Source organism: Eubalaena glacialis, chromosome 4, assembly GCF_028564815.1.
Source record: "Eubalaena glacialis isolate mEubGla1 chromosome 4, mEubGla1.1.hap2.+ XY, whole genome shotgun sequence".
Lineage (NCBI taxonomy): Eukaryota > Metazoa > Chordata > Mammalia > Artiodactyla > Balaenidae > Eubalaena > Eubalaena glacialis.
The window spans coordinates 105,395,903-105,414,711 of record NC_083719.1 but is presented as its reverse complement, the minus strand read 5'-3'; the positions used below and the strand labels follow the sequence as shown (position 1 = coordinate 105,414,711).

General features: G+C 39.2%; 1 protein-coding gene across 1 annotated transcript in view; it reads left to right on the top strand.

Moving 5' to 3' along the window:
* The window catches only part of ALDH7A1 (aldehyde dehydrogenase 7 family member A1), a 38,765-nt gene extending 20,663 nt beyond the window's left edge, over positions 1 to 18,102 (top strand). The window contains exons 10-18 of the mRNA XM_061189559.1: positions 1,600 to 1,641; positions 3,594 to 3,688; positions 5,676 to 5,760; positions 6,902 to 7,008; positions 9,172 to 9,288; positions 10,390 to 10,487; positions 11,091 to 11,164; positions 14,022 to 14,097; positions 15,706 to 18,102. Coding sequence (XP_061045542.1) covers positions 1,600 to 1,641; positions 3,594 to 3,688; positions 5,676 to 5,760; positions 6,902 to 7,008; positions 9,172 to 9,288; positions 10,390 to 10,487; positions 11,091 to 11,164; positions 14,022 to 14,097; positions 15,706 to 15,760 — 749 coding nt within the window. The 3' untranslated portion in view covers positions 15,761 to 18,102. The remainder of the gene's footprint in view (positions 1 to 1,599; positions 1,642 to 3,593; positions 3,689 to 5,675; positions 5,761 to 6,901; positions 7,009 to 9,171; positions 9,289 to 10,389; positions 10,488 to 11,090; positions 11,165 to 14,021; positions 14,098 to 15,705) is intronic.
* The last annotated feature ends 707 nt before the right edge of the window (positions 18,103 to 18,809 follow it).

Here is an 18,809-nt window from a genome sequence, read left to right as displayed (position 1 = left end):
GGAATAGATTGAGAGCCCAGAAATGCACACTTACACTTATGGTCAAGGGTGCCAAGACATTTCAATGAGGAAAATAGTCTTCAACAAATAGTGCTGGGACAACTAGATAACCATAACGTATGTATGAAGTTGGACCCCAACCTACCCCTATACACAAAAACTAATTCAAAATATATCAAAGACCTAAAGGTGAGAACTAGAACTATAAAATGCTTGAAGGAAACATAGGAATAGGTCTTTGTGACCTTCGATTAGGCAGTGGTTTCTTAGATATGACAACTAAAGCAGAAACAACAAAAGAAAGATAAATTGGACTTCATCAAAATTAAAAACTTTTCAGTTTCAAAGGACACACCATCAGGACTTCGCTGGCGGTCCAGCGGTTGAGACTTCGCCTTCCAATGCAGGGGGCACGGGTTTGATCCCTGGTTGGGGAGCTGAGATCCCACATGCGTCGCAACCAATAAAATCAAAACATAAAACAGAAACAATATTGTAACAAATTCAATAAAGACTTTAAAAATGGTCCACATTAAAAAAAAAAAAAAACTTAAAAAGGGCACACCATCAAAAAAGTGAAAAGAACAACCTATAGAATGGGAGAAAATATTTAGAAATCCTTTATCTGATAAGGGATTTGTGTCTAGAATATATAAAGAATTCTTACAATTCAGTAATATAAAAGACAACCCAATTAAAAAATGGGCAAGCATTTGATTAGATTATTTCTTCAAAGATAAACAAATGGCCAGTAAGTATGTGCAGTGGTGCTCAAGATCGTTAATCCTGCTTCTCCCACTGGCAGATACTGTCCTCCTCCCTACCCCTCCTTTTAACTCAAATCGGTAGTTTGTAGTTCTCTTATAAGTAGTACCATTAGTAGGATTACAATTTTTAAATGATGCATCTGCCTGTCTTAAGTTATAGGTGCTTTTCCTGGAGGCGGTTGGTGGTTTTGAACATGGTTAGGGAGCACATAGAGAATTGGAAGGATATGGAAGGTACAGATGGAATTGTCAGATCTTATGGTAATACTGTATTCTTGGGAAATTGTCATACAATTTTCCAAAGTGACTGCACCATTTTATACTAACTGTTTGGAGTTTTGGGGGATATAATTTCAAACTTAGAGAAATTCCATGGCTAACACAAGGAATTCCCATATACCCTTTAATGAGTTTTACCAACTGTACCATTTTTAAAATCACTTTCTCTCTAGCAACACACACACACACACACACACAAACACAAACACATATATATTGTGAGAACATATTTTTGAACCTTCTGAGAAAATTGAAGACATTGTATTCCTTTACCACTAAATGTGTTTTGTGTATTTCCTAAGAACAAGGACATTCTATCATATAACCATGATACAATTATTAAAATCAAGAATCTAGACATTGATGTGATGCTCATGCTTTTTTTTTTCCCTTGAAAATTTTTTTTAATTGAGTTACAGTTTATTTATGTTCATGCTATGTTTTAAATCAGAAAATAAATTAAAACAATTGGGATAGGCTATGATTTGAGGCCGTGTAGCTGTGTGCATTAAACAATGAAATAGGAATTAATTTGTGTTTATATATTTTAAAGGGAGAAGTTTATTAGAACTTGGAGGAAACAATGCAATTATAGGTAAGGCTGCCTTTTCTTCTTTGTTTGCGTGATTTGTTTAGAATATCTTCAGTAGCCATCCTGAATGTATAGAACTTGTGTAAGAACTCATCCCTTTTATGTTGTGTGTGTGTCTAAGATCTAATTCCCATGCTTAGGAACTTTCCTTGTGAGACAGGACACATGGTTTGAAGGCAGAGATAACTAGGAGGGAAAGGCGTTCATGTTCGGAAAATGTTACCTGGGGCTTAGAATCTGTGTATGAGACTTTCTAATGTGTCATTGTTTCTTATTTTCCTTCTGTTTTTTGAAAACTGGCCACATGTTTCTCTAGAATAAATAAGTAACTCTTATGTGACCTGCTCTTTCCAAAAACATTAGTTTGTCTTTAGTGGGGTATTGAGTGCTTTTACATTGGGAAGGAACACTTCCTTAAGGCATTTTATCATTTACCTATAGTCTTGGAGATTATTTAATTCTCTTTTTCACTTTTTTGACACAAAAGGAAATAGTCTACCAGCCTAACTTCTGGATAATATAATGAACATCAGTTGGTTGAGGCTTCATAGAATCATGAATTTTATGGTAAAAACTTGCTAATTGTATATTGCCATCATTATCATCATGTTTAAATGCTTATGTGTTGTGGGGTACACCAGAAATATAAAAATTATATGGTGAAGGGTTTGTTTTGGATGAACTTCTGATTTTGTAAAAGAGAGAGTTGATTAGAAAATATAGTTAGCGTTTATTGATCAGTGGGTATGTGCCAGGCACTGTACTCAGTTTTTTCATATGCAATATGTCATTTAATCCCCAAAGTAACCCCATGAGGCAGATACCTTTATTAATCTCATTTGAAGGTTACACCCCGAGGCTTAAAATGATTATGTGCCTGAAGTGACAGAGCCAGCATTTGTATCCTGGCAATCAGACCCCAGAGCATAGCTCTCTTCCTAAAACTCCTTACTATCGTCCATTAGTACCCCAGATAATATTATCCAATTTCATGGATGAGGAAACTGAGGCTTAAAAAGTTAAAATAGCACAATGAAAAAGTGGTGGTGATGGATAAGAACTTTGGTCTGTTTGGTTGTGTAATCCACCTTCTTAACCATCATGCTAGTCTGAGAATGCTCTTAGACTGGACAGGGGAAAATTGAAGATGTAAGAGGGAATTGGGACTGTAAGTTTCTGGAAGGGATAGAAAGGAAGGAATTATAAGTAATACAGTGGATCGATGGAAGGGTAACCTTGTAAAGACTATGCTAGTTTTTTCTTCGGAGGGCAGAAGAGGAGGAGGAAGGAATAGACAAAAGTAGAGAGCAATCTGAAAGTGATTTTGCACTGATCTCTTCAGAGATGCAGAGGAGGCAGGAAAGGGCCTTGTGTGTGATCACTTTGAGATTTTCCTCGAAGTAAATGGTGAAGTCATCTGGAGCAGGAGTAAAGGGCTGGAGGGGTTTGAGGCATTTGAAAAAGCTTCTGTAGCGGGGAGAACAAGAGGCATTTTAGGGAATGGACTGATGCAGATGAGGGTGCAGAGGTTGTTGGAGAGCTTGGTTTGATGGCGGTAATAAATCAGAAGGATCCCACTGACTTCTCTATGGACCCAGGGAAGCTGCCATCTAAATGGGTGGTGGGGTTGAGACTGGAGGCAAGTAAAACTGACAAAGACGGTGGTGCTCTTAGAGAAGAGACCACATGAAGGTGCAGAGAAGGCTCAGTCAGCATCAGAAACTTCAGAGAGGTGAAAGATGAAGAGGTCAGAGGAGGGGGAGCTCATCGCTCTATTCTCATATCATTTTCTTTGGGAGAAAAGTTGCCTCTGCGGTATGAACTTGCTTATTTTACAAGGATAGTTCTGGCGTTCTCTTCACTGCGCTTTCTAAAGGCATCATCTTATACCAGTTAGTAAAGTACCTTGTCTGCCTGCCTCATGACACTGATGGGTGTGTTTCTGCTTCCCTAAGCTTTTGAGGATTCGGACCTCAGCTTAGTCGTTCCCTCAGCTCTCTTTGCAGCCGTGGGGACAGCCGGCCAGAGGTGCACCACTGCGAGGCGCCTGGTGAGTGTGTCTGCATGGGCCCGTGAGAGTGTCCTCCTCTTCCAGCGCTGCTTTTCAACACACTGTACTGTTAAGGAGGTGTCGTAGAAACGCTGCTAGAAACGTGTATTCCCTGGATGTGGTTGGCAAACATGTGGCCCTGCTGCTCTGTTCTATGCTCGTGGCAGATGCTGCTGGTCAGCGAGGGGCTCTGCCTTACCTCCCCAAGCTGGACGTGGTCCAGTCCTCATTGACTGGAGTTGGACGTGGGTGATGAGACCTGCTTTCAGTCCTACACCTAGAACAATATGGACAAAGTCCCATGTCACTTAGAGAATACAGCAAGATAAACATTTGAAAAATTCACAACTATTTGCTAAAAGGTAGACAGTCTTAGCTTTCTTGTAAAAACATTTTAAGTAGTAAAATATTTTAAAAAATTAAAAATTTTTGGCCTATAGGTCAAGACTTAGATTTGACTTGATGTGACGTAGTTTATTGGATAGTAAATATATGTGTGTTCTCTCTATATAAGTGTATAAGTCTTCATGCATATATATAGGACACATTAATATTAAGTGCATATGAGGAGAGTGGTTTCGCTTCCGTGTTCGGGGTTTGGGAAGTTTAATCTCCACACTTAGATTTGAGCTGGATTTTAAAATGTTTTTGTGTGGGATACAACCTTGATTTTCATGACTCATGCTATTGAAAAACTGGGCCAAACAAGTTTTGATTAGGTAGAAAATTTGGCTAAATTGCCTTTTTAAAAATTATTATTGTTGAGTTTTCCTCCTGTAATTAAAAAAAAAATAAACAGTTTACAATTGAATTATGGAGGAATTGGCTTTGGGTTTTTCCTCTCGCCCACAATGAGTATGAACAAATTCTTTATAAGGTTGACATAATCTAAATTAATTAGAATAGATAAGAAATATAGGGAAATTAAGTCTTTACTTTTGCCATAACTTTTCATATTCAGTTTTTCCTGTATTTTACAATGAATGAATATCAATCTTTCCTTTGTTTTTATATTACTCAGTTGACGTGGTATGAACTGCGGTATGAACTTGCTTGTTTTACAGGGATAGTTCTAACGTTCTCTTACTGCACTTTCTTTTTTTTTTTTTTTTCCTATTTATTTCTTTATTTAAATGTTGCTCTGCGGATTTAACCGGCAGAAACCCAGAGCCTGCACTTTCTAAAGGCATCATCTTATACCAGTTAGTAAAGTACCTTATCTGCCTACTACAATAGAATATCTAAGCTACGATGTTTGTAAAGTATTTACAATTTATTGAATTTGTTCACCTTAAACATTTATTACCTTAAGGCTAAGAAGGAAGCAGGGGTACTCCCAAAGATTATAATCTTAATTACATGGTAAACTATGAAATGACATAAAAGTCAAGCATTTCTTTATCTGGTCAACCTTTATTTTTCCTTTGTGTCCTGGAGCAAATACACATAGCTATGCTTTATAATTAGTGTCAAATATTGGAGGATACTGTTAGTCATAACCCAAATCAATTTTTGTAGGGACTGTAGTGGAATGCAGAAAAATCCATTCCAGTTCTATGGACCTCTCTGTGATTTATCGTTGGCCCTCTGTATCCATGGTTCTTCCAAATCTGCAGATCCAACCAATTGGGAACCATGTAGTCCTGTAGCATTTACTCTCGAAAAATATTTTTATACAGGTGGACCCGTGCAGTTCAAACCCATGTTGTTCAAGGGTCAACTGTATAAATCAGTACTGTTAAGAAAAATTGAGGGAATTCCCTGGCGGTCCAGTGGTTAGGACTCCGTGCTTTCACTGCTGAGGGTGCGGGTTCAATCCCTGGTTGGGGAACTAAGACCTACAAGCTGTGCACCACGGCCAAAAAAAAAAAAAAAGGCTGGGGGAAAAAAAAAATTGTGTATTTTTAACAATTTCGTACATTTATATGTGCTATTTAATAGTCCATTTATATGTACTAATCCCTTGAATGTTTCTTTTTTCATTTAGTTTTTACATGAAAGCATTCATGATGAAGTTGTTAATAAACTTAAAAAGGCCTATGCACAGATCCGTGTTGGGAACCCGTGGGACTGTGAGTATCTGGTTGATTCCAAAGATGTTCCTTTTTGACAGATGGTGTTATAAGAGTTTCTGATTTTCTACTTTTATTTTTTTCCCTTTCCTGAGCGGCCCGAGGGAATACAAAGCAGTTTATTTTGCATTTGGGGTGACATGTCTGCTCCTAGGTTAGGATCTGAGTGCTTGACGTGGGCCGGTGGGTGAGCTTGGGAGATGGTATTGAGATGGGATGCGTTTGAGAAGCTTTTCCCTCTTCACTTTCCTCCTCCCAGATACCACCATCCTCCCTCATGCAAGGTTGCAAGAGTCACCTGCCTGACTTTTCTGCTTCCACTTCTGCCTTCCACCATAACCAAAGTAATTTTTTAAAATGTAATTAAATAATTCACTCTCTTGCTAAAAACACTCATTGCTGTTTGACTAAAACTTGGATGCCTTTTGAGACCCTTTTTGCAAGCTCACAGTCTTTCGTGATCTGACCTCAGCCGCGCCCCCGCCCGCCTTCTGGACCCGCTGTGCACCATTTGCCCCGTTGCTCCCTGAGCTCTGGCTTCTCCAACCTTCTTTCAGTGCTCCGGACATTCCAGTCTCTGCCCTGCTGGAAATGCTCTTTGCCCAGCCCTTCCCACCTCCTCACTGAGGGCTACCTGTATCTTCCTTCTTCCTCTGTCCCACAGTCGCCTTTAATGCTCTGGTTTCTGGCAGCCATACAGAGGGAGCATCAGCCTCTTCCCCTTAAATTGTTCACCGACTGCTGGTTCTGTGAAGTTCTTAAGAGAATGATCACCCTGTAATGAATAAGCAGCCTATATTTTTACTGCAGTACTCTGATGAATTGATAGCTCTTTCTCTAGATTTGGCCCTCCATGTTTCTGTATAGAAAGCTTATGAGGACCCAGCCATACCTTCTTTTTTGCATATCTTCTGTGGCTGCTTTTGCACTACGTTGGCGGAATTGAGTAGTCGTGGCAGAGACCACATGTCACGCAAAGCATTAAATAGTTACCGTCTGGCTCTTTGCAGAGAAAGGTTGCTGACTCCTGCTCTAAACTGAGGGGATATATGAAGGGATTGGTCTGTTCATTGGGAAAGCTGTTTAATTATAAAATGATGCCAGTTAGGGTGAAATGAAGAGCATTCCTTTTTCTTTCCAGCTAATGTTCTCTATGGGCCACTCCACACCAAACAGGCAGTGAGCATGTTTCTTGGAGCAGTGGAGGAAGCAAAGAAAGAAGGTGGCACCGTGGTCTGTGGTGGCAAGGTAATGACAGCTTGAGATCAGGAGTGACAGGTTCTTTCTTTTCCTTTCGCACAAGCAGGGCTCTGGGTAAATTGATGAAGGGTGCCTGACTGCCACTTTTCTTTTCTCCATCCCTTTTATAACGGGAAATACATATTTTAAAGAATGACAATGTAACATGAATGGAACATTTCTGGAAAGACACAACTCAGAGCCAGGGTTACCTTTGAATTGAGTCCCTGGGAATTTGTATGGAAGGGAGACCTCTTTTTCATGGTACGGAAGACTGTATTTAGTGCAATTTAAAATCCGTATTTAGTAGTGATTATTAAGTCATTTAAGGCAGGGAATCAAAAAAAAATACATACCAAAAGCATTTTTAACACGTATTACTATTGTCGACGAAAAATTAGTTGATTTAAGAAAGAAATGGAAATTTTTATTTGAGCCAAATCGAGGATTATAACCCGGGAACAGCACCTCAGAAAGCTCCGAGAACCGTTCTGCCTGTTAGAAGTCAAGGCAGTTATGTAAGTTTTTTAGACAGAGGGCTGTACATTGAATGACGTATCTTTGACAGTTTACACAATCTAGATCTAAGCGTCATCATGGCCCCTTACAAGATAAGGAGTGTTATCTTTTAAGGAGTTGTCTTGGTGGTGCTAGGAGAATGTTGCTGTTTATGGTTGAACAGGTATTTCTGCCGATGGGGAGGTTTGGTTGATGCATGACACAGATACACAGTGCACAGCTGAGGGGAGAGAGGAGGCCATAGGGCAGAGAAAGTTTTTGATGTTTAAATTTTTCTTGTCTTGCCATAAAATATGAATTTCATTTCACACTATATTTGTTTGATTCTTGAGATGTAGATTCAAGGCGTTTTCTTCATGTATGATAGGAATTTGTCTTCATCCTTGAATAAGCTATACATATAATTTATTATCTACAATTTATTTTCACTTCTTTAAAAATCACTGAAAACTGAGTCTCTTGCAAAGCTCTCTGAGAAGCAGAATCCTTCTCCCTAGTCTCTCAACATTGACATACCCACATCTCATTGGATAGAGATGTGTATGTGTATTTGTACTTTTTGTTACTTACCTTGAGTTTTTTAAAGCATTTAACTTAATCTTTAGAAGTAGCTCTTTTTTCCCCTTTGTGTAATATTTACTTAAGTTACATAATGCAATATGGTATTGTAATAACAAATACAGCTGCCACATACAGGGTTGGGAGTAAATACAGATGACTCTTGGTAAACGTACAGCTCAGAGGGTGAGAGCAGAATTACACAGTCACCCTGGAGAGCTGACCACCAGCCAAGCAGCTTGCTACAGGCATCAGAATATTTTATAGAAGTTAAGTGGAGATGAACTAGTAATTTAGTTATGTGGAGGTTAGTTAGGAGAGTGTCTGTAGTATACCCTTTTAGAGCTTTTGATTTCTGTATTAATGTGTTAGTTTGCTAGGGCTGCCATAGCAAAATATCACAGACTGGGTGGCTTAAACAACAAATTTGTCTCACAGTTCTGGAAGTTGAGTCCCAAATCAAGGTGCTGGCCGGGTTGATCCTTCCTGGTGAGGCCTCTGTCCCTGACTTGCAGACGGCCACCTTCTCTCCATGTCCTCACATGGCCTTTCCTCCCTGCCTGGAGAGAGGAGGCCCCTGGTGTCTCTTCCTCTTCTTATGAGGAATTATTTCTATCTGATTAGGGCCTCACCCACATGACCTCATTTAACTTTACCTCCTTAAAGGTCCTATCTCCAAATTTAGTCATAATGGGAGTGGGGTGGGTTTAAGGCTTCAACATAAGAATTTGGGGGTGTGGGTATGGGCACAATACAGTTTGTAACAGAACAGGTATAGATTACCTCTTTTAAAATTATGTGAAGTTAAAAATAACCACCTGTAACAGCGTTTTTTCACTGTAACTTGGTCATGATGCATGGCACAGCTCTCTATCCTTGACTCCTTTTTACTATTTTTTTCCTGACCAACTAAGTTGGAACCAATAAGAGGCAGAGAAAATTTTCATTCATGATGGGAAGTTATTTTGGAGAAATAATTCACTTATAAATGGTGTTTATTTTTTTTTCTCAAAATTATAAACAAAGATGGTATCCTCTGACTCCAAGAACCAGAAAACAAAATGCTCTTGTTTTTATTTCCTTTCTCTACTGCAGGTTATGGATCGCCCTGGAAATTATGTAGAACCGACAATTGTGACAGGCCTTGACCACAACGCGTCCATTGTACACACAGAGACTTTTGCCCCGATTCTTTATGTCTTTAAATTCAAGGTAAAAAAATGGATTTCTTCTCTCTTTTCTCTAGTTCAACGTTGAAACAAATGAGAAGACTAGGAGAAAATAAAGGCATATTAAATTTCACTCAGCCTTTAGGGAGGTTTTAGAAAGTCACTCCGATTAGTAAAGATTTGAAGGTTAAGGACAAACTATGATGAGATGAACACTTTTAACAATAGAGCATAAGCTAGCTGCCAGGGGAATTAAGACAAGTAGAGGGCCAACATTGAAATTTATGGAGAACGTGGCCCTCATCACCTGTATCAGCTGTGTTGATACAGTTGAGCTGTGTGGACTATGAAGTTAGCTTCTGCACAAAAGGGACCAGGTAGTTTGATAGTCTGAGTAGTCTGAGTGCTAAGTATCAGTGGACAAAATGAGAAAATACAAGGGCAATTTGTAGACATACAATTACAACTTGTATCAGAGGACAGGCTGCAGAGGTTTTAACAGATAAAGGTAACTAGAGGGTCTCCTTCCCAGCACGTGACAGGCCCTACCATGCCAGCAGATGTCTAGAGATTGAATCAAGGCTTGGCTGTGCCATGATTAACAATTAAAGGATAATGAAACTTATACCTTGTTGCAATTATATGATTGCATTAATTAAAATCTTGCTTTAAGTTGTCTATTATTGTTTCACATAATGTGACTACAGAGTGTAATTTCATGTTTTGTCTTGTGTCTGTGTGTTTGACTGTGAGTTCCTGAGCAAATCATTTAGCCTCTCTTGCCTAATCTGTACATTAGGGATAATACAGAGCCTGTGTCATTGGGTGAGGATTAAATGTATAAATGCATGCTCAATGCCTAGGTCAGTGTGTTGCACATAGTAAGAGCTCAGTAAATAACAGCTCTTATACGTAGTGGCTTGAATGGAAGAATGTACTCATATGTTTTTCTCAAAGTTCAGGTAAGGGGAAAATCCCACAAAGCACGGTATAAAATAAACAGAATTAGGAAGATGTTGACTCCTTAGTTTCCTTTTGTGCACTAAAATTATACTGGTAAGTTTCACAAAATGAGTTTACCATTAGTCAATTTGGACCTGAACAGTGTGTATCATCTAACAGCTTTCAATGTCTGTCCTTTTAGAATGAAGACGAGGTCTTTGCATGGAATAATGAAGTAAAACAGGGACTTTCAAGTAGCATCTTTACCAAGGATTTGGGCAGAATCTTTCGCTGGCTTGGGTATAACTTTGTCTATTTTGAAAACTTATGTAAGTCTGAGTTGTGTGGTGAATGGACTATAAAAAAAGAAAATGAAGCCATCATAGGTGAAAATATTTTTTTAAATAAATTTATTTATTTATATTTTTAAATTTTGGCTGCGTTGGGTCTTTGTTGCTGCGTGCAGGCTTTCTCTAGTTGCAGCGTGTGGGGGCTACACTTCATAGCAGTTGTGGTGCAAGGGCTTTTCATTGCGGTGGCTTCTCTTGTTGCGGAGCATGGGCTCTAGGCGCACGTGGGCTCAGTAGTTGTGGCTTGAGGGCGCTAGAGCACAGGCTCAGTAGTTGTGGCGCACGGGCTTAGTTGCTCCGTGGCATGTGGGATCTTCCTGGACCAGGGATCAAACCCGTGTCCCCTGCATGGGCAGGTGGATTCTTAACCACTGCACCACCAGGGAAGTCCCCTATTTTTTTTTTCTTTTGTTTAGCATTGAGAGTCTTAGAGGTTTTGTTTGGATTATTTATTCATTTCTGTACATTTGTTTTGTGTGTGTGTGTGTGTTTTTCCTTTTTCTTTTCACTTTCACATATTTTGCTTTTATTTTGCCTCCCTTTTTACACACAGCCCAAAAGGATCAGACTGTGGCATTGTAAACGTCAACATTCCAACGAGTGGCGCTGAGATTGGAGGTGCATTTGGTATGTAGAGAATCCTTTCTCCTTTTTCATGTTGGGCAGTTTATTAGTCTGCCGGGGCTGCCATAACAAAATACCAGACTGGGTGGGCTCAAACAATAGAAATGTGTTTTCTCACATTCCTGGAGGCTGGAAATCCAAGATCAAGGTGTTGGCAGGTTTGGTTTTTCCTGAGGCCTCTCTTCTGGTGTGTAGATGGCCGCCTTCCTCCTGTGTCCTCCCATGGCCTGTTCTCTGTGCACGTACATCCCTGGTGTCTCTTTATCTTCTTATAAGGACATTAGTCCTATTGGCTTAAAACCCCACCTTTATGACTTCATTTAACCTTCATTACCTCCTTAAGGGCCCTGTTGCCAAATACAGCCAGCCACGCTTTAAGGAATTGGAGGTTAGGGCTTCAACCTGTGAAATTGGGGCAGGGGGAACACAATTTAGTCCATAACAGGCGGCAAAGAAAAAGCACCAGTATTTTAGAAAAGTTTGACCAAGACACTGAAATAATAATCTTATCAGGTCTGACATGCTCGAGAGAGTTATGCTCTGTATTCAGAGTTGTTGTCCAAGATCCTGCATTTTATTCTCAGATGCAGCATCATGTTAGAACAGGGCCCCTTCACCTGAATTATGTGAACCCCTGAGATGGCATCTGTTTTCTTGGGAGACGCTTGAAGACCCCAAAAAGATTAAGAACTTCTGCTTTAAAGCCAGAAAATTTCACATGAAAAATTCTGGTTTTTATTTGCAAAGTGGGCATAGTAAATATTACACATTATCTTTTATCTTAGATAAAATATTGAGTTGTTTCTTTTCATTGGGCCCAGCTCCTCTTTTCTCTTAATGAGCCTAGGGCTCTTGATGCTTAAACTTAGTACTCATAGTAAAAGTTTTTTTTTTTTTTTTTTTTAAAAGGCCTTCCCAACAATCATATATTAACTTATTAAAAATTATCCAAAATATAGTAAAAACAGATTGCATTATTTATATATATATACACACAGAGAAGTAAAACAAACATACATTAACACCTGTAAAAATTTAAATAATTAGAAGCATTCTTTAATACATTTTAAAGCAGAGGGCAATTACTATTCAGCGTACAGACATTGATAAACGTTCCTGATTTCAGTTTAGCCTTTTATCTCTACGCTCCACTATTAAGTGAATGTCTGTTCCTTCTGTAGGCCTTCAATCCCTGTTTCCAGCCCATGCCTTCTCTCTCCAATTGACTCTTTTATTTCAGCCTTTACGGTTAATTTCTAAAGTTTTTAAAAAGTCTCATAATGGGAAAAGCAGTTCTGCCCCATACTTTGCTCTTCCTCCTCCTTTCCCAGAGGCAGCTACTTTGAGATTCTTACTGAAGGAAAAAGGAAATTGACCTTTGAATTTACTTCAGTTTTTCTAAGTAATGTGCTTTAACTGCTCTTTCACAACTTTAGACATTATATACTGACCCTTTGTTGTCATAGATTAACTTTCTTAAACCCTCCCTCTCTTTTCCTGTGAGACATTACTGCACAGGGTGAGGTCTAGAGGAAACCAGGTACTAAGTATCTGGCTCCTAAGTCTTCTCCCGGTGTAGTAGTCACAGAAGATGTGCTTAATTCTTCCTGCATCGGGTTGTGACGACATACGTGAAACATTGTCTACCAGCAAAGCATAGAGACTCAGTACCCAAGGCTTTTATTGGGGGTCGGTCACACAGGCAACCTCTGCCTAAGCACCCAAATTCCAGACTCCCTGAAGGAAAGCAGGTATTTAACATAAACCACATTGTTTGCTCAATGAGACAGTGTAGGGAACTGTTTAGCCTACAAGTTTCCAGATGCCAGCAACATTGTAAGCAGACCTGCTATGTCTTTTCTGCACAGATTGTAAGTTTTTCTCAGCCTTTGGAAGCTATAACTTACTTGTCTTCTGGTTTCCATTACTGTGGTTGAAAAGCCCAATCCACTTTGATTTCTGATCTTTTTTTCCCCCGTTTCAAAAAATTTGGGGTCTGTTATTTATGTCTGATGTTCTGAAATTCTTCAGTAATATGCCTCAATGGAGATCGTGGTAAACATTTTTGTTGGACAGTCAATGGGCCAGTAATTGGCCTTAGCATTGGGACTCACAGTTTTTAGTTCTGGGAAGTTTTTGATAGTTTTATTTTGTTTTGATAGTGTTTCTTTGACAATTTTTTCCCTTTGATTTTTCTGTATTTTAATTTCTAGAACTCCTATTATTTGAATGTTATCTATTGAAGAATTATCTAATTGTGTTATTTTTTCCCCTCTTATTTTCCATCTTGTTAGTCTTTTTGGGAGATTTCCTCAAACTTTTCTTCTAACCCTTCTGTTGTTCTTTTCTCCTTTGCTCTTACTAAAAATGATACTAAGTGTGCTTTGATGGCACACTTTTAAACAGTACCTTTTTCTTGTTTTATGGAATCATTATCTTTTTGTAACCTTTAAAAATATTAATATGACATTTAAAAATTTTTATTATAAAATCAGTTTATACTGTAGAAAATTATATACAGATAAGCATAAATGGGAAAATAAAATTACATTTCCACTGTTCAGAGGTTTCCACTCTTAACACCTTGGTCTAATGGTAAGGTTTTTTTTAAGGTGCTTCCTGACATTTCTGTTTTTTTGGTTAATTCCTTTTACTTTATTTTCCAATTTAGTTCCCTTTTTCCCATTTGGTTTGGTCTCTGTCTTTTATTTATTTGTTTGCAGAGGGGATACTCTGGCTACCTGTAAGGTAGCTGGTCAGGTAGCTCTGGTCTCCTGGTGTCTTCATTTCTGTGATCCTGAGTAGGAACCCACACAGAGGCACTGCACGAGATTCATGAGCTGCTTGTGTATTTCTCTAGGAGGAGAGAAGCACACTGGCGGTGGCAGGGAGTCTGGTAGTGATGCCTGGAAACAGTACATGAGAAGATCTACTTGGTAAGAAAAGGCTTTGGGAAAATGGTTTGGCTTTACAGCCTCTGGAATGTGCTTCTACAGTCTCCTACTGTCTGCTCTGTGTTCGTGCAGTTTCTCTTGATTTTATGTTTCTAACATTCCACAGCTCTCCCCTGCCAGAGCATCTATTTGGTGCTATTTTTTTCCTACCCATCTGTCCAGCTTCAGCTAGTGCCCAGCGCCTGACTGTGAAACCATCTCAGTAGTGGTTTCTGTCTAGAGATAGCACAGGAGCAGGACACTTGGGGTCAACCAGCAGGAGAAAGTGGAAGAGGCTGTCCTTTCAGTTTTTTTCCTTGGGTACAATTACCACCCCTGCAGACTGCCAGGGCAGTAGGACATGGAGGTGGGCAGGCGGGCTGCGGGCCTGGCTAGCGAGCTGGGGGATACAGCTCTGGGAATAGTGAGCACAAGCTTTGAAAGTGGATTAGCATGTTCACCCAGCACAAGGGTAGCTGGCAAGGGAACCTGTTGTTGCTGTGATGTTCTGTCTAGGAGCTGCTTTTTATTTGTTTTCTTTTCCCTCCCTCTTTGGTAGAAATCAGTTTATCCAAGGGCAGTAAAATGGTGTGTGGGGTCAGGCCCATGTCGTGTTAGGTTGTAGAAGGAGCACAGGGTGAGGAACCCAGGACACCGTCTGTCTCATTTACTGCTTCTCACTGGCTCTGGAACCTCTCGGGGAGGGGGGTTTCCTACACCTTCACTCATTGTCTCCTCAGCAACTTCATGTCTGTTAGGAATTTTTTTTTCCCTCCAGCTTTATTGAGGTATAATTGACAAATAAAATCGTAATACATTTAAAGTGTGCAACATGATGATTTGACATACACATACATTGTGAAAAGATTCCCACAATCAAGTTAGCACATCCTTTACCTCCCAACAGTGTGTGTGTGCGTGTGTGTGTGTGTGTGTGTGTGAGTGAGAGAGAGCGCGAGAGAACGAGCTTAAGATCTACTCTTAGCAAATTTCAAGTATATATCAGGAGTTTCTGAGTTGCTTTGGCTATGGCTTGTTTACTCTCAGACACATGCATGCTCTTTGCCTGATTCCCATTTGTTGAAGTCAGTTATGTTCCTTTTACTTTTCTTGTGTACTTGAGATCTAGGGGACCAAGCATGTAGCTGCAGCCTTTTTGGAACCCGTCTGATGGAGACACTTCCTCGCAGGAGAAAAGCCAGATGGCTGACTAAGAGGGAATCTTTTATTTTCCAAATTATTATAGTTTTATTTTATTTCTATCAAAATGGGAATATCTGTATTTTTCCTCCTAATTCAGTACAAGTTATTGAGAGACATAAAGAAGATGAAGTTATAATCCCCATATTCTTGTGCCCTGAAAACCATGACTAACACATATGCCGTGTGTCTTTCTAGAATTTTGTGTTTCTCATTTTTTTTCTTTTATAAAACTGGATCTATACTAACGTTTTTTTGTATCCTAATTTTTTTCTTCATTAACTTATAACTTGAATATTTGACCTTGTTAATATATGCAGATCTGACACATTTTTTTAATGGCATAAAATTTCCTCTATTACATGTATACTATCCTTCATTTAATTTTGTTCATTTTTTTCCCCCCCTTAGTACTATCAACTACAGTAAGGACCTGCCTCTGGCCCAAGGAATCAAGTTTCAGTAAAGTTGCTTTCAATTGACATTTCAAGTGTTTCAGGCATTGTTGCATCTCTTTCTTCTGAAGAAGACGAAGAAAATTAGTATTTGCCTTGAATAAATGGATCATTTTGAATTTGACAGTGGTTAATCCCTTATGCTTCTGAAGCCTAAATCAAGAGACTTTTTTAAAAAATAAAAATTTTCATGACATAGCCTTAAGTAATAAAAGGTAGATTAGATGGATTTTTATGTTACTAGTAGTTACTGATTTTTTTTAACTTTAGCATTATTTTTATAATTTAGAAAAAAATAGTGCATGCCATGGTAGGAATTTGAAAAGTACAGAACATAATAGGGAAGACAATAGAAGTCTCGTCAGGAGGTGCAGGAACGTCTCCTGAGCAAGTAAAGAAATCGGTAGCAAGTAATGATTCACGTCACCGTCCTCAGCAGGTGTTGGAAAGGGTGTGATTGAAGGGAGTGTCCCTTGTTTATGGAGGACCATAGCACAGTATCCCTGTGGAACGACTTGCTGTTTAAGATGTCTGAGGGCTTTCATCATTATCACAGCTTTTCTCGCTCAGGATGGCTTGTGTCACCACAGAAGAAATTTGGGGGGTGGACGGAGATTTTGCTCCTGCCCTACCTAAAACTTGCACCTGCGGACGACTGTGTGGAATTCTATGCAGAGCACGTCTGGATTTCTTATGCAACCTCAGACCGTCTTCTTTAGCTGTTAGGCTTCTTTAGTTGCCCTTAGGTTTGTTCTCAGAATAACCAAGTGTGTAGCAGCATGTGTTCGCAGTGAACTCAGCATAGTTCACTTTTTCTTTCCTGGGAGTCCACTTCCTTCTCTTGAGAAGCTGCCTGGGAGCTACTGGAGTGATTCAGCCCAGGGCCCTGTCGAGCTCACGCTGGCTCCTGCAGTTCTGTCTTCCTGGCAGCCTTCACTCCCCTGATGGGCAGCAGCCACCACCCTGTCGACTCCTGCCAGACTGGACTGGGACAGAAGCCTTGCAAGAAGATGACACCTGTAGATGACCTGATGTGTCAGGATGTGTGGAGAGATTTAGACAACTGGCAAAGAATTTGGGGTTGAGTTATGACAGAGAAGCAAGCAAATGAAAAAACCAAGCAATTATAAATTTATCAGGGAAGGAAAGGTATAACATGTTCCATGGCCCAGCTGTGACTAGTGTTCACCCAGGTATGCTGTTGTCAACCTTGAATATTAAGCCAAACATGGACGATAGGCCTTCTGAGAGCATGTTGGCAGGAAGAGTTCAGGGTTTGAAGGTAGGTCAGAGAGGCAGGCAGTTTATGTTCTGTAGTGGAAAATCAATAATGCCTAAAATTACAAAAGCAAGAAATAGGAGCATAGGCTTATAAAAGATAGGGAGCTAAATTCTGAAAATATCATTGCTTCAGGAGAGGGCAAATGGGGAGTGGGGCATGGAGACAGGAGGGATTATTTTCCATGACAAGTCTTGTAGAGCTATTTGACTCTTTAAATCAAGAGAATGTATAACTTTGATTAAAAATTCAAACCAACAAAAAAATGATGTCAGAATCAGGTGCTTGGAATCGTACGTTTCCTAACCCCCTTTCCACCACCCCCCTCTCCCCAGCACACACAAACCCCACACTTGTGAGCTTCCCGTTATTCAACTAGGGACTCTTTAAATATCTCATGAACGGATTGTGCTGAAAGCCAAGTTTCCTTCCATGTGTTGAAGTACAAAATAGATAAAAAGTATATGTGTATCAATACAAGGTTAATACAAGCAGTTGCTTAAGAAAATTACGCAGTTTGGGCATTTGTTTAATAAAACCTTGCTATGGTTTTTCTTTGTAAGTCACAATGTTAGGTATTGTAGCCCTGTCTTTAGTGTCTTTCATAGTGTCTGAAGAAAGTAAAGCACTATTTAAAACGTTTTTAGAAACCATGTAGTAATTGACTATTTTCATTTTGTGAAATTGAGATTAATTTCGATTGAACTATTTTTTTATATCCTGTTTTTTCCAAGCATATTATTTTTTAACAAGTATTTCAAAACACGAGCTGTGTTGGTGTTTTTTCAATTTTTACATTTATAATTTCTCTCCAATCAGGTATTTATTCTCTCCAATAAGGAGGCTCTCCATCCTCCTGTGTATTTGCTAAAGCCATTCCATGGTGGCCGATATGGAATAATAATCTCTAGTACACTGGTGAGAGGGGGACCAGCAGCTCTAATCTTAGGTACAGAAGTCAAGTTAAACTGATTCTGAAAGCTTTCTTTGAAACTAATTCACAAGTTTTCTACACATGTTTCTAGCAACAAGGACATTTTTTGTCATCATGTTTATTAAAAAATTTTGCCTTTACATGTCCCTCTTTGTTTTTTACTGACTTAATGAAAGTTACTTATTAGTATTTTTAACCACAGAAGTTAAAATTTACATTTGTGTGTGTTATTCCTGGCCATGTGATTTAAGGTGCTGGGAGTCCTGTACTGCTGGTTACTGGTTACACTGAGCCCCTTGTGACTGTCTGCCCCTCCCTGCCTGCATCCGGTGTTATAGCCATACTGCCAGAGTTCCCAACTCCCACAGTGGACCTCAGTGGCTGTGATTAGCGTTTCCACTGTACAGGATGGTAATAACGCCCATCCCAAACAACTGTAAAGATTAAAGGAAAAAATTACAAAAGCAACATAGTGCCTGGCAGTGGTAAGAGCTCAATAAATGTTGCTATTGTTATTGGGGTATTTTGCACTTTTAAATATTGTGTATTTTCCTAAGTGAAATTTAGAAGCATTTTTCAGGTTTCTGAAAAGCGAAGTTCTTTGAGATTTTTATCGGGATCACAGATTTATAAATAGGAAAGAACCAATTTACAATACTCATGTTTTTTAAAATCTAGGTATATGGTATGTATGTTGAATTAAAATACTTAAGATTCTTAGCAAAATTATTTTAAGTTTATTCCTATGTAGTTTATAATTTTAGTCATTGTCAATTGGATTTCTCTCTCGTGTAAATTATCGCAGAGACCATTTATTTTCCAAGGTAGATTAGGTATGAAAATAGGA